The sequence below is a fragment of the Phyllosticta citriasiana genome (genome assembly GCF_038021145.1).
Source record: "Phyllosticta citriasiana strain CBS 120426 chromosome Unknown IWZ02scaffold_4, whole genome shotgun sequence".
NCBI classification, from domain to species: domain Eukaryota; kingdom Fungi; phylum Ascomycota; class Dothideomycetes; order Botryosphaeriales; family Phyllostictaceae; genus Phyllosticta; species Phyllosticta citriasiana.
Window position 1 is genome coordinate 1,850,714 of NW_027117281.1, and position 13,692 is coordinate 1,864,405.

General features: G+C 37.1%; 2 protein-coding genes and 1 non-coding gene across 3 annotated transcripts; 2 read left to right on the forward strand and 1 right to left on the reverse strand.

The window, feature by feature from the left end:
* The first annotated feature begins 11,773 nt into the window (after positions 1-11,773).
* Positions 11,774-11,857, forward strand: IWZ02DRAFT_t36. The gene has a single exon. It is a non-coding gene; the product is annotated as a tRNA-Arg (tRNA).
* On the forward strand, positions 11,781-12,069 carry IWZ02DRAFT_447264 (uncharacterized protein). The gene has a single exon (XM_066767274.1). The coding sequence runs from the start codon at positions 11,788-11,790 to the stop codon at positions 12,013-12,015; it is 228 nt and encodes a 75-aa protein (XP_066624771.1). The 5' UTR covers positions 11,781-11,787; the 3' UTR covers positions 12,016-12,069.
* A 1,090-nt stretch (positions 12,070-13,159) lies between these two features.
* Positions 13,160-13,348, reverse strand: IWZ02DRAFT_364741 (uncharacterized protein; the record flags this gene model as incomplete). Its single annotated transcript, XM_066764349.1, has 1 exon — positions 13,160-13,348. A coding segment is annotated over one exon (189 nt), but the record flags the coding sequence as incomplete, so codon positions are not given.
* Positions 13,349-13,692: the final 344 nt, after the last annotated feature.

The following is a 13,692-nucleotide window of genomic DNA, read 5'->3' on the forward strand; positions in this document are numbered from 1 at the left end:
AAAGAAGTAAATTTACCTATAAAACTAGGTAAAGGAGAGATCTATACTAAAGGAATAGGTACTATACCTATTACCTTTAAGTACGCTAATAGAAGGATAAATCTAACCCTTCTAGACGCTCTCTATATCCCCGATTTATCTATAAATCTTATCTCTATATCTAGGCTATATACACATGGTATATATCTAGATATAAAGAACTTAAGACTTATAGATAAAAGAGAGCAGATATATGCCGAAGTTTTACTTTAGAATAACCTATTTATACTACCTAAGGTAGAATCTACTATAAATCACTCATATATAGCAGATTTAAACCTATGGCATAATAGGTTAGGGCATATAAACTTAGAAGCTCTTAGGGCACTACTACCTATTAAGGGTAGTAAAATAGACTGTTCTATATACCCTTTAGCTAAATCTAAGCGTACTATATCTACTACACTAGTAGCGGTCTCTAAACCTTATAAGAAGATAGGTCTAGATGTCGTAGGACCTATTACTCCTAAGGGAATAGGGGGATACACCTACTATATAGCCTTTATAGACTATTATAGTAGGTTTACATAGGTATTCCCCCTATTTACTAAAGGAGAAGCCTATAATAAGATAGTTTACTATCTTAAACTTATAGAGCCGCATGGTAAAGTCCAGTCTTTAAGGCTAGATAATAGCCTAGAATATAGGGGAACTTAGCTAGATTTACTAGCTGAAAATAAAGGAATAACTCTAGAAAAGAGTTCTCCTTATAGCCTAGAGCAAAACGGGCTTATAGAGAGGATACATAGGTTAATAGATACTATTACCCGTTGCCTTCTCTTAAATTCTAAGGTCCCCCTTACCTTCTGGCTAGAGGCTATTAAAACCGCCACTTATATTCTAAACCGGACCCCTAAGAAGTCCCTAGAGGGTATTTCGCCTCTAGCCCGGCTAAATATAGCTAAGGGCAGGTCTCCTACTATAAATCTCTCTTATATAAAGACTTTCGGAAGTAAAGTCTTTATAAACATCCCTAGAGAAAAGCGTACTATATCCTCTAAGTATTCTCCACGCTCTAGGCCTAGTATATTATTAGGCTTTGAGGGGGAGCATATTTATAGATGCTGGGATATAGAAAAACAAGCTATTATACGCACTAGGGATGTTACCTTTAAAGAGGATGAATTTCCTTCTCCCTATACTAAAAGTATAGAAGATAAGGAAGATATAGACTATACTAAGCCTATATTTCCTTCTTCTATAACTAGCCCTCCTAATAGACTAAGATCTAGGTCTATAACTACTATAGATACTAGTAGGGAGGAGCCTAGGAGAAGTGAGCGCCTTAGAGAAAAATCCTCTAAGGAATCGACTACTATAGAGGCTACTATTAATAGCCCTATAGAAGAAGTACCTCATCCTCTTAGAGAGACCTTTAAAGAGGTTAGAATCCCTAGTAGTAGCAGCTATGTTACTATAGAAGGCCTAAGTAATATAGAGGAAGATATCTCTTATTACTTACTCTATAGTAATGGGGAACCTACTACTTATAGTTAGGCTATTAATTCTTCTAATAGCCTAGACTGGTAGAGAGCTATGCGGGAAGAATATAATTCCCTTATTAAGAATTAAACCTGGATCTTAGTAGACCCCCCTAAGGATAATAAAATTCTTAGAGGCAAATGGGTCTATAAGATTAAAACTAATAATAAGGGAAATATTACCCGCTATAAGGCTAGATGGGTAGTGTAAGGCCAAAATCAGGAGTATAGTATAAACTATAAAGAGACTTTTAGTCCTATAGTCTCACCTATAGTTTTACGCCTACTACTAAGCCTTTCTGCCCATTTAGACCTAGAAATCGTACATATAGACGTCGAAACCGCCTTCCTAAATGGGAAAATAAATGAAGACGTCTATGTACATTAACCTACAGGCTTTAAGCTTAATAATAAAGTCTGTAAATTAAAGAAAGCTCTCTATGGCCTAAAATAAGCCCCTAGGGCATAGGCAGCCTGTTTTAGCCACTTCTTAGAAGAGAACGGCTATAAACAGCTTCTATCTAAGGCCTGCTTATATACTAAGACCTTTAAAGAAGGCTTATTTATATAGGTCTTAGTATACGTAGACGATATCCTACTTTTTAGTAAGGATATGTCTATTATTAATTCTTTTAAAGAATTAATAAGGTCTAGGTTTACTATTAAGGACCTAGGACCTATTTCCTATTATTTAGGAATTTAAGTCACCCGGGATAGGTCTAAAAAGACTATATCTTTATTATAGGAAGGCTATCTTTCTAAAGTCTTAGAGACTTTCTCTCTAAGCTCTATTACGCCTTCTAAGACTCCTTATTTATATAAGGAGCTTCCTAGACCACCTGCGGACTATTAGGCTAGTGAAGACCTTATTAAAGAGTATAGATCTTTAATAGGCTCTCTTCTATATGCTATAGTCTATACTAGGCCTAATATAGCTTATATACTAGCTTCTTTAAGCTAGTATTTAAGCTGCCCTCTAGTAGAGCACCTTAGAGCTGCTAAAAGAGTCTTATCCTATCTAAAAGGAACTAAAGATTATACTATTACCTATAAGGGTACTAGTTTTAATCTAGAATCCTACTCCGACTCTAACTTAGGGAATGAGCTTAATAGACATTCTCTAGCAGCTTATATTATTTACTCTACTAATGGGCCTATAGCCTAGAAGGCTAGTAGACTAACCTATGTCTCTATTTCTACTATAGAGGCAGAATACATAGGTTATAGTATACTAGCTAAGGTTATCCTTTATATTAAAGGATTTTTAGAAGAGTTAGGTTATAAAGACCTTATACCTACTCCTATAGTCCTTAAAGGGGATAACATACCGGCTATAGCTGCTACGGAAGATGCTACTAAAAAGTCTAAGAATATAGACATAAGGTATCACTTCTTAAGGCAGCTAGTTAAGGAAAATCTTATAAGATTCTCCTATATCTCTACTAAAGAGATGCCTGTAGACGCCTTAACTAAGGTACTTACTAAGGCTCTCTTTACTAAATTCCTCTCTATTACCCTACGTAATAAGTTAGGGGGAGTGTTAGAGGCCTAAGAATAAGTCTAGACTGTTCTAGACTCTTCTAGACCTCTTCTATTACTAAGAACTTATTCCTACGGGTTCTTTCAGATTCTAGCCCTTATTCTAGATTATCTTATTACTAAGGCCTAGAATCTTCTAGTCTAGATTAATTAGAAATCGTCTTCTATTAATAGAAGAACCTATTACTAATTACCTAGAGATAGAACTCTCTAGAATCTATAGGTTCTTCTATATAAACACCCTTAGGTAGCCTGCTAGTTAGTCCTTTAAGGAAGTTCTCTTATAGTAAAGAATCTACTATATTCTCTACTATAAAACATCTACTATACGGTATATAATAAAGATATTACTTATCTTTATAGAATACCGCTAATAGAACCCCTCTAACTAAAGATAATTAAGGAAAGGACCCCTTTATCTATAATCTACCTAATACCCTCTAGGTTTATACCCCTCCTCTACCTTATATAGAGCCTCTACTAAGACCCTAGCCCTCTAGATTAGGAAGGCGTTAATATAGCTTAGATAACTACTCCGTAACTACTCTAGCTAAATCCTCCTACTCCTAATAATAATTAGATAACTATTTAGCGGTAAGGTAAGGGCTTAACGCTATTTATCTATATAGTATACCTAGGCTAGGGCGGCATATAGAGCTCTATTATTAGTAATAATATTAATATACGGTCGTCTAATAGTAGTAATAGGGCTAGATTAAATTATAAGTAACATTAATATAGATTAAACCTAGGTTCTTTAGCGTTATTTATTTTCTATAATAAGTATTAGCTAACTATACTAGTTAGCTAGAAGATGTACGCTACTAGTTAAAAACCTTACCCGCCTTTTTTACCTTTATAGGTGCTAAGAAAGGTATTATATAACACTAACTAAAAATAGTACTAGTAGGGATAGTACTAGAACGCTATAGTAGAGCGTATATATAATCTACCTTACCTACTACCCTATACTATATTTACTTTTCTATATATACCTTCTTTCTACCCCTCTTCCTTTTATTACTCTTACTTTATGCTACCTATCTACTTAGATAATAGTAGGAAGGCTAGTTCTTAGCCCCCCCTTACCTAAAAAGAGCCTAGATAAACTATCTATCTATAATAACCCTATACTAATATTATACTAAGAATTATACTTTATTATATAAGATTCTTTAGCTAGGCATCCCTACTTACCTTATAAACATATATAGTATCCCCTATAGATAGCTCTATCTTAGATAGCCTATAGCTCTAGTAAGACGTAAAATAATTAATTAATTAATTAATTAATTAATTAATTAATCTATCCTATTACTCTTCTTTAGTTTAGCCACTACTTCTTAGAAAAAGCCTATGCGTTAATAAGTTATTACTATATATAAAATTTTTAAAAAATTAAAAATCACCACACCCGCTATAACTCTATAGCGTAGGATCGTACGTATATAACTAAAGTTAGAAAGTAAAAACCTACCCTCTAAAGTATCGTACTATAAGTATACCTATGCCTACCCCCTAGGGGGAGGCCCTACCTAAACTAGTTTCCCTTCTACTAGACGGCCGTAACTATGAAATCTAGGATACCCCTATACCGCCTAGCCTACCGCCTACTTAACTTACTAATAAACCTAAGGAAATAGACTAGGATATCCCTATACCGTCCGACTTACTACTAACTTAACTAGCTAATAAACCTAAGGAAATAGATTAGGATGCTTATATAAGCCCTATCCCCCTATTATCCCTACTACTTATCGTACTAGGCCTAGTCTAGAAATAGTATACTAGGCCGAAGAGAACTATCCTAGTAGATGCTTCTAAACCTAACCCTACCTACTAAGGAAAAAGGACTAGGGTTAGATTTTATCTAAACTTTAATACTACCTAGGAGGTAATTAATATAGCCCTCTCTTACATCCTATACGTAATAAACCTTACGTATAATATAAGTAAAAAGTGAAGACTCTATAACCTTAGTAACATCCTACGGGATTATACTAAGATAGGTCGCGTAGGTAATACGTTATTAGTTCTTACTACTTAAGTTTACTCCCTTAAAAACACTGCCCGTACGCTAGGAGTAAAAGTTTACTAGCTATAAAAGCCGGTCATCCTTCCTATAACCCTAGCTAACCCTTCGTACGTAACCTAAGCCTAGAAAGTAACTACTACTAGGAAACTACATACGATAACTCCCTACCTAAAGATAACTATAAAGCTAGCTACTACTCCCTAAAAGACTCTACGGGATATATAGGTTATTATCTAGAAGTAGAGTCCCTTCCTAGACTTTAACCCTCTTTCTATATAAAATAATATTAATAACGCTTTTAAGAACGTAGGCATATCTAGCCCTATTATATTAATAGTGATATATATAGAGAAGGGTAACATCCTACTTACCGGCTTACCCTAGTATAACTCTAAATTCCTTACCTCCTATAAGGACCTCTTTACTTACCTATTCCTAGATGCTATAGTCTAGGAGAACTAAACCTAGTATAAGGTTATTACCTATAGTATTCCTCTAGAAGACCTACGCCTGCTTAACATCGGATAATTCATTATAGAAGAGGTCCGTACCTTTAACCCTAGCCTTTCTATTATTAGAATACTATACTAGCTTACTTTAGCCGAAAGGAGGGCTACCTAGAAAGTAGGGTTAGTCATTATAGCCTTTTATATAGTAAAAGAAGTAGAGATAGCCATCTTAAAGCCATTCTACCTTATAGGAGTAAGTATAAGGGTTATAAAACTCCTTAGGATCACTCCTAATATGTAATATATAAAGTATTAAGAATTTAGCTATAGCTCCTTAAGGTGTCATAATAGGACTAAATACTTACTATATACTAGCCCCTATATAATAGAGAAGCATAACTATAAATACTATATAAAGAGAGGTATAACATGTACCTATATAGCGCTAAAGTATAGTAACTATAACGGTACTTATCACTCCTAGGACCTAAACTATCCCTACTATCTAATAAAGACATCCCCCTAGTAGATATATTAGGTAACCTTAAAGTTATATAAGTTAACTTAAACTAGAATGCCTAGGCTATAGAAGTAGCACTCTAGGATGCTCTCTAATTAGGTATCTACCTAATATTTATCTAGGAACTATGGATGATACTATAAGATAATATAGCTAATATATAATTAATCTCCTACCCCTCTATGATATAAATTCTCCTAACCTTCCTATAGGGCTTACGTCCTCGGATGATGCTCTACCTAAATAAATCCCTTACCTATATCTAGGTAAATCCTTACCTAGATATCTTCCCTAGCCCTAACTGCCTTACTATGGATTTAACCTATAGAGAAGACACTATCCGTATAGTTAACATCTATAATGAGGTAGAATAAGGTACCCTATCCTCCCTATATATAATAGAAAGAGTCATTAAGTATAGCCCCCCTACTATACTAATAATCTATATAGGGGACTTTAACGAACACTATCTAATATAGGACCTACTCTCCCCCTAATCTCATAAAGTAGAAGCTCTATATGAATGGATTAAGGAAAACCGCCTTAAACTCTAAAACTAACCTAGAGTAGGTACCTTCTTTTATATAGGGATAGAAAGGGAAACGGTTATTAACCTCTCCCTATATACTCTAATAGTTACTACTTAAGTAATTAACTAGTAGGTACGAGAGAACCCCCTATCTAACTATAACACTATTCTCTTTACTATCGCGTACGATGAGTTTTAAGACACACTAATGCTACTACTACGGTTTAATGTTAAAAAGGCCGACTAGGCCTAGTATAGGTAAATCGTCTAAGAAGAGTTAAATAAGATTATAAGTCTACTCGTCTAAGCCCTTCCTAATAGGGCATAATATATACTCTCTAGTAGGACCTTATAAGAGGACCTAGACTAACTTAGATAATACCTTATAAAGGTAATAGAGATAGCGGCTAAATGTAGCATCCTATAGGTAACCCCTAGATAGTAATAAAAACTATAGTAGTCCCTACTCCTTACGGCCTTAAGGATAACCACTATATAAGTAAGGCGTAGGGCACGTTATAACTAAGTTACATATATATAAGTATAGAATACGTATAATATAGCTATTAAGCAGGTAAAATAAGAGCACTAGAATAACTTCCTCATAAAAGAAACACCCTAGTCTATCTATAAGGTAATAGCGTATATGAAAGTAACCTAATCTAAGCGAATCCCCTAGATACGTAACCTTTAAGATTAACTCTAATCATTATATAATAGTAAGTATACCGCCTTCTATTAGCTACTCTTCCCCCTACTACTATACGTTCCCCTACGTGACTAGATAAACTATAAGGAAGGGCTATAGGACTAGCCCTCCCTTACGGATAAGGAAGTATAGTATGCCTACTCTTATAAGATTAAGGGCACTACCCCTAGGCTAGACTAGATCTACTAGAAGATGATTACTAAGGCGTACGACGCTTATCCTAAAAAATTTACCTAGATATACTAAACCTTCTTTACGTACGGATATTACCTAGAATGCTAGAGAGAAGCGGTAGGTATAATACTTAAGAAGCTAGGGAAACCTAATTATATAGACCTAAAAGCATATAGAGTTATCTCCCTACTTAACTACCTAGGAAAAGTCCTTAAACGCATTATAGTAAAACGTCTTAGAGCGCTTATAGAAGCTACCTACCTCCTATACCTATCCTAAATAGGCGGACGACTATAGAAGTTAGTAATTAATATAGTAATAATCCTTACACATATCGTCTAAGATAAGAGGAGGGCATAGCGTAAGATATTAACCCTATTCCTTAACGTACGAGGTGCCTTTAATTATGTGGCCTATAACTAGCTCTTATATGTAATAGGGGAAATTAGGCTCCCTACCTTCCTCCTAGCATAGGTAAAGACATTTACTAGTAGGTAATAACTCTAGATCTCCTTTAATAGCTAATAAGAGGACCTTCGTCCGATAGTTTTAGGAATCCCCTAGGGAAGCCTAGTCTTACTAATCCTATTTCTTATTTACATACGAAAACTCTTTTCCTCTTACTTAGTCTAATTCCTCTCGTATATTAATGATGTTTTAATCATAATCTCCTTAACGAGCTAGAAGAAAAATACGCGGATCCTCTAGTAGGAAGTTAACTAGCTTTTCTCACTTAGAACCTAATATGCCGTTGATTTTAATAAAGATAAAATAGACCTTATCCATTTTATAAGCTCGGACGAGGCTAAGTAAGCTATAATTATACTCCTAGAAGACTATATAGTATAGCTAAAGTAACTCATCTAATAGCTTAGGATATAGTTTAACATATACCTATCATTCCGGCTATATATAATAATTCGGAACGCCTAAGTAAAGTAATTACTTAGTAGGCTTATACGGCTAGCTAATATATAATATAGACTATCCCCTACTACTATCTAATAACTATACCTAGCTTACGTATAAAGTGTAGTAGATTATAGGTCCCTAGTTTTCTAGTAAGTTAGTAGATCTAAGATACTTAGACGAACACTTTAAAATAATAGACTATGCTAAATCCTAGGAGCCTTTTAGACCTCCCTAATTACCCCTATAGAAATTAAAGTAGGACTTCTCCCCCCTACCTAAGGCGTAACATATTACTTTAAGTATACGCTATACGACTCTTTAAGCTTAGTTACTAACACCTAGTACGTATAATTATTAATAAGTTTAAATAAGAGAATATACTAGGACGATAGACATAACTTAAATATGTCTAGAGCATAATTTCGGACCTAGTAATAGGTACTAAAAGCCTAATTAAACATAGTTCCTTTCCCCTATAGAAAAAGACTACTCCGTATAAAGTTAAGATTAGCTACCTCCTAAAGGAATAAGAAGCCTAAGTATACGTTAGATGTATAGGATATATAACTTAGGTAGTCATCCTATACTCTAACGCTTCATCTATCCTAAAAGGAAATAGAGTAGGTATAGGAATTATAGCATATAATACCTAATAAGATAGTATAAGAGTAGTAGTAGGATATAGAGGAAATACTAGACTATACTAGCTCGTATATAATAGAGAACTAGAGGCACTTATAAGGGCTATAGAGTTAGCTACCTAGAAATAGCTAGGATAACAGATTATAGTATATATAGATAACTAAGCTACACTATACTACCTCTAAACCCCGTCTAACCTACTAGGTTAAGGACTATAACTTTAAGCTATAGATATAGGCCACTTAATTATAGCTAGATAAGGCAGTCTTACCTTCTTATAGGCCCTAGGCTATATAGGGATTAGAGGAAACCTATAAGTAGACGCCCTTATAAAGGAGGCTGCTAAGCTAACCCTAGAGAATAACTACTTAAGTACTACCCTCCTTAGGATGCGCGTACGATAAAGAACTATAGTAGAATAGATAGTATTAGAGGCCTAAGAATAAGTCTAGACTATTCTAGACTCTTCTAGACCTCTTCTATTACTAAGAACTTATTCCTACGGGTTCTTTTAGATTCTAGCCCTTATTCTAGATTGTCTCATTACTAAGGCCTAGAATCTTCTAGTCTAGATTGATTAGAAATCGTCTTCTATTAATAGAAGAACCTATTACTAATTACCTAGAGATAGAACTCTCTAGAATCTATAGGTTCTTCTATATAAACACCCTTAGGTAGCCTACTAGTTAGTCCTTTAAGGAAGTTCTCTTATAGTAAAGAATCTACTACATTCTCTACTATAAACCATCTACTATACGGTATATAATAAAGATATTACTTATCTTTATAGAATACCGCTAATAGATAGTATATACTATATAATACTAGGAAGCATAGATAACACTATCCTAGGGGTTATACGTACGTAACTTCCTATCTATACTAAGGATGTCTATCTAACTCCCTAAGTATAGATAACTAGAAGTATTAGCCTACTTCTAATTAAAACTAAACTATAGCTACTTTAAAGCCTACCTATTATAGTTTAGTAAGATAGCCTAGGATAACTATTAGAGGCCTAAGAATAAGTCTAGACTATTCTAGACTCTTCTAGACCTCTTCTATTACTAAGAACTTATTCCTACGGGTTCTTTTAGATTCTAGCCCTTATTCTAGATTGTCTCATTACTAAGGCCTAGAATCTTCTAGTCTAGATTAATTAGAAATCGTCTTCTATTAATAGAAGAACCTATTACTAATTACCTAGAGATAGAACTCTCTAGAATCTATAGGTTCTTCTATATAAACACCCTTAGGTAGCCTGCTAGTTAGTCCTTTAAGGAAGTTCTCTTATAGTAAAGAATCTACTACATTCTCTACTATAAACCATCTACCATACGGTATATAATAAAGATATTACTTATCTTTATAGAATACCGCTAACAATAACTATAGCTATAATAATACCCCCTAATAAACACTATAACATCTTATTAGTAACTGCCTACTCTATAGCTCTACTAGGAAAGAAGCGATATAGGAAGTACTTTAGGCGTACGATAATAATAGTAGGAATATAGCCTCTATACCCTATAGAGAGCTGTTCTAAGGAGACGTCGGTCGATAATTTATACTTAAATTCATATGTCGGACGAAGGTTTCTACTAGGGCATAGCACATATAAAGAGTAGACTAAGGGAAAAGAAGAGTAAAAAGAAGAAGAGAGAATCCATTCTAAGCTCTATTAGTGGAGCGAATAATAAGCTCTATGATCCCTCTACTTATAGTTCCTATAGGTACTACCCTAGAACCCCTCTAACTAAAGATAATCTAGGAAGGGACCCCTTTATCCGTAATCTACCTAACACCCTCTAGGCTTATATCCCTCCTCTACCTTATATAGAGCCTCTACTAAGACCCTAGCCCTCTAGATTAGGAAGGCGTTAACATAACTTAGATAACTACTCTATAACTACTCTAGCTAAACTCTCCTACTCCTAATAATAATTAGACGACCGTTTAGCGGTAAGGTAAGGGCTTAACGCTATTCGTCTATATAGTATACCTAGGCTAGGGTAGCGTATAGAGCCCTATTATTAGTAATAATATTAACGTACGGTTATCTAATAGCGGTAACTAGGCTAGATTAAATTATAAGCGATATTAATATAGATTAAACCTAGGTTCTTAAGCGTTCTTTATTTTCTATAATAAGTATTAGCTAACTATACTAGTTAGCTAGAAGATAGACGCTACTAGTTAAAAACCTTACCCGCTTTTTTTACCTTTATAGGTGCTAAGAAAGGTGTTATATAACACTAACTAAGAATAGTACTATTAGGGATAGTACTAGAACGCTATAGTAGAGCGTATATATAATCTACCTTACCTACTACCCTATACTATATTTACTTTTCTATATATGCCTTCTCCCTATCCCCCTTCCTTTTCTTACTCTTACTCTATGCTACCTATCTACTTAGATAACGGTAGGAAGGCTAGTCCTTAGCCCCCCCTTACCTAAAAAGAGCCTAGATAAACTATCTATCTATACCTACCCTATACTAATATTATACTAAGAATTACGCCTTATTATATAAGATCCTTTAGCTAGGCATCCCTACTTACCTTATAAACGTACGTAGAATCCCCTATAGATAGCTCCGTCTTAGATAGCCTATGGCTCTAGTAAGACGTAAAACAATCAATCAATCAATCAATCAATCAATCAATCAATCAAAGCTGGACGGTCATGTGATTAAAACAGCATTATAGGTTTTATTGTCGAGGAAGAGATTGATGTCGGGCGGTTGGCGCAATGGTAGCGCATTGGTTTTCGGCGTCAGTTACATCACCAAAGGTTGTGGGTTCAATCCCCATGCCGCTCGTGCGTTTTACCATTTTTGTTTTGCTGATCATCATGCAGAGGGGCTACTGCTGCTGCTGTGCGTCCAGCAAAGTGACGTGTGTGTTTTGGGGGGTGTCAGTGGGTTGCGGAAGAAGCCGAAGCCTACGTCGTGCAAGATGGTGTGGCGGTCGGCTGTAGCGGGACGTCACATCAGGAGGACTCAGTCAATCCGACCAAACGAGCCGTCGTCATTGCCTGCGAATGGATCACTTTGTTGGACGACAAAAGCATGCAGAGTGACTGATCCGAACTTGTTCATTTGTTTTCCAAACACACTTGGGCCAATGGGCCAACAACAGTACTGTCTATCACACAGGCTCGTCGTCGGGCCCCCATCTGCTCCGCTTGTTCGCTGGGCAAGACACGGCGTTGCCCTCATGCCGGCGACACGGGAAAAACAACGCTGAGCCAGGCAATGGCAAAGCTGGCAAGCCCCAACCCACTCGCCTTTCCCTTCGCATCCCCTGCCGTCATTGTCGCGTCTTTTCTCGTACAGGTCGTAAGGAAAAATGTAAAAAGCAATAAACACAAGAGCAAGAGTACTCCAAACAGTCGTGGTAATCCAAGTGTACAACACGTCGCCCCGTGGAGGACTAGAGAGGATCAATGATCCAGGCGACTGTGCAAAAAGAGCAAAGTATGACATAATTAAGAAGGAAACGCGTAGAATCCGAGAGCGAAGCCAAACCCCGTCTGAGTGACCGAAAAGATAAGAACCGAATGCATCAGCCCAATGGAGGGGATGCTGTGATAGTAATAGACTGACCCATCTGGGGCTCGTGTTGTTGTTGTTATTGTTGGTGATGGTGCTATTCGTGTTGGCTTCGATGATGGTGATGGTGGTGGTGTTGATGGTGGCGATGATGGTGGACGTGGTTGTGGCTGCCGTTGGGGGCATCGGTCTCGAGTAATCGACTTCGACTAATTCCTTTAATCGTTTGGGGGGCGGGGCACGTTGTAGGCTCAGCTGGCATATCGTCGTTGTGGAGATTGACCCAGCATTCGTTCCTTGGTCGGTGGCCATGATACTTGCCTGGTATGTTCTGCACCTTTTCAGGATCTTGTCTCAAAAGGCGAGCAACAACCGCGACCAGCAAAAGCGAGAAATGAGGGCGACCAAACAAGCGCGACTAGGAGACGTCCACTACCTTGAATCCGACTTCTCGTGCTTCACCTTGACTTTTGGGTTTTGAAGCTTCTCGATCATTTTGCTCGCCTCCTCCGGTGATTCGTGTGAGTGCAAAAGATCTTTGAGTTCCCCGAAGCTGACCGACGCATTCCGTGCCTTCTTGCCAGACATGGCCTCCTTTAGATGAGTCTCGTAATGGGCCTTGCGGTTGTCATTGCGCGAAAATCGCCGTCCGCAACCAGGGACGACGCAAGGGAACGGGCGCTCCTTGCTGTGGGTGTTCTCGTGCCGCTTCAGGTGCTCCGGACGCGCAAAAGTCTTGGTGCAGCCTTCAAATCTGCAGCGCTGCTTCTTTGTTTCGCCAGCAGTGCTACAGTATTTTCCAGACTTGGGATCTTTTTGAATGTCGGATTGAAACTGAATGTCGACGGCGCATCCATCAAGGTTGGCGGTGTAGGCTTCCATCATGCGATTCTCGCATCGGTGTTTGCGCTTGGTGATCCCACTAGGTCCGCTGGGACCAATGCGTCTGTCCTTTTGGCGATGTCTCCTTTGCGGTGAGAGGAGGTCGCTGCGACTTCGGTGGTCGAGGTATGTGTCGTCGACTTCGCGTTTGATGGAAGGCTGCGCGTCCCCCAATCGCCCGTACCTTGAGCACTGAGACGTAGACGAACTGTATCCGTCGT

Coding starts and splice junctions, on each gene's coding strand:
- IWZ02DRAFT_447264 (XM_066767274.1), top strand. CDS start 11,788: ATGGTAGCGCATTGGTTTTCGGCGTCAGTTACATCACCAAAGGTTGTG.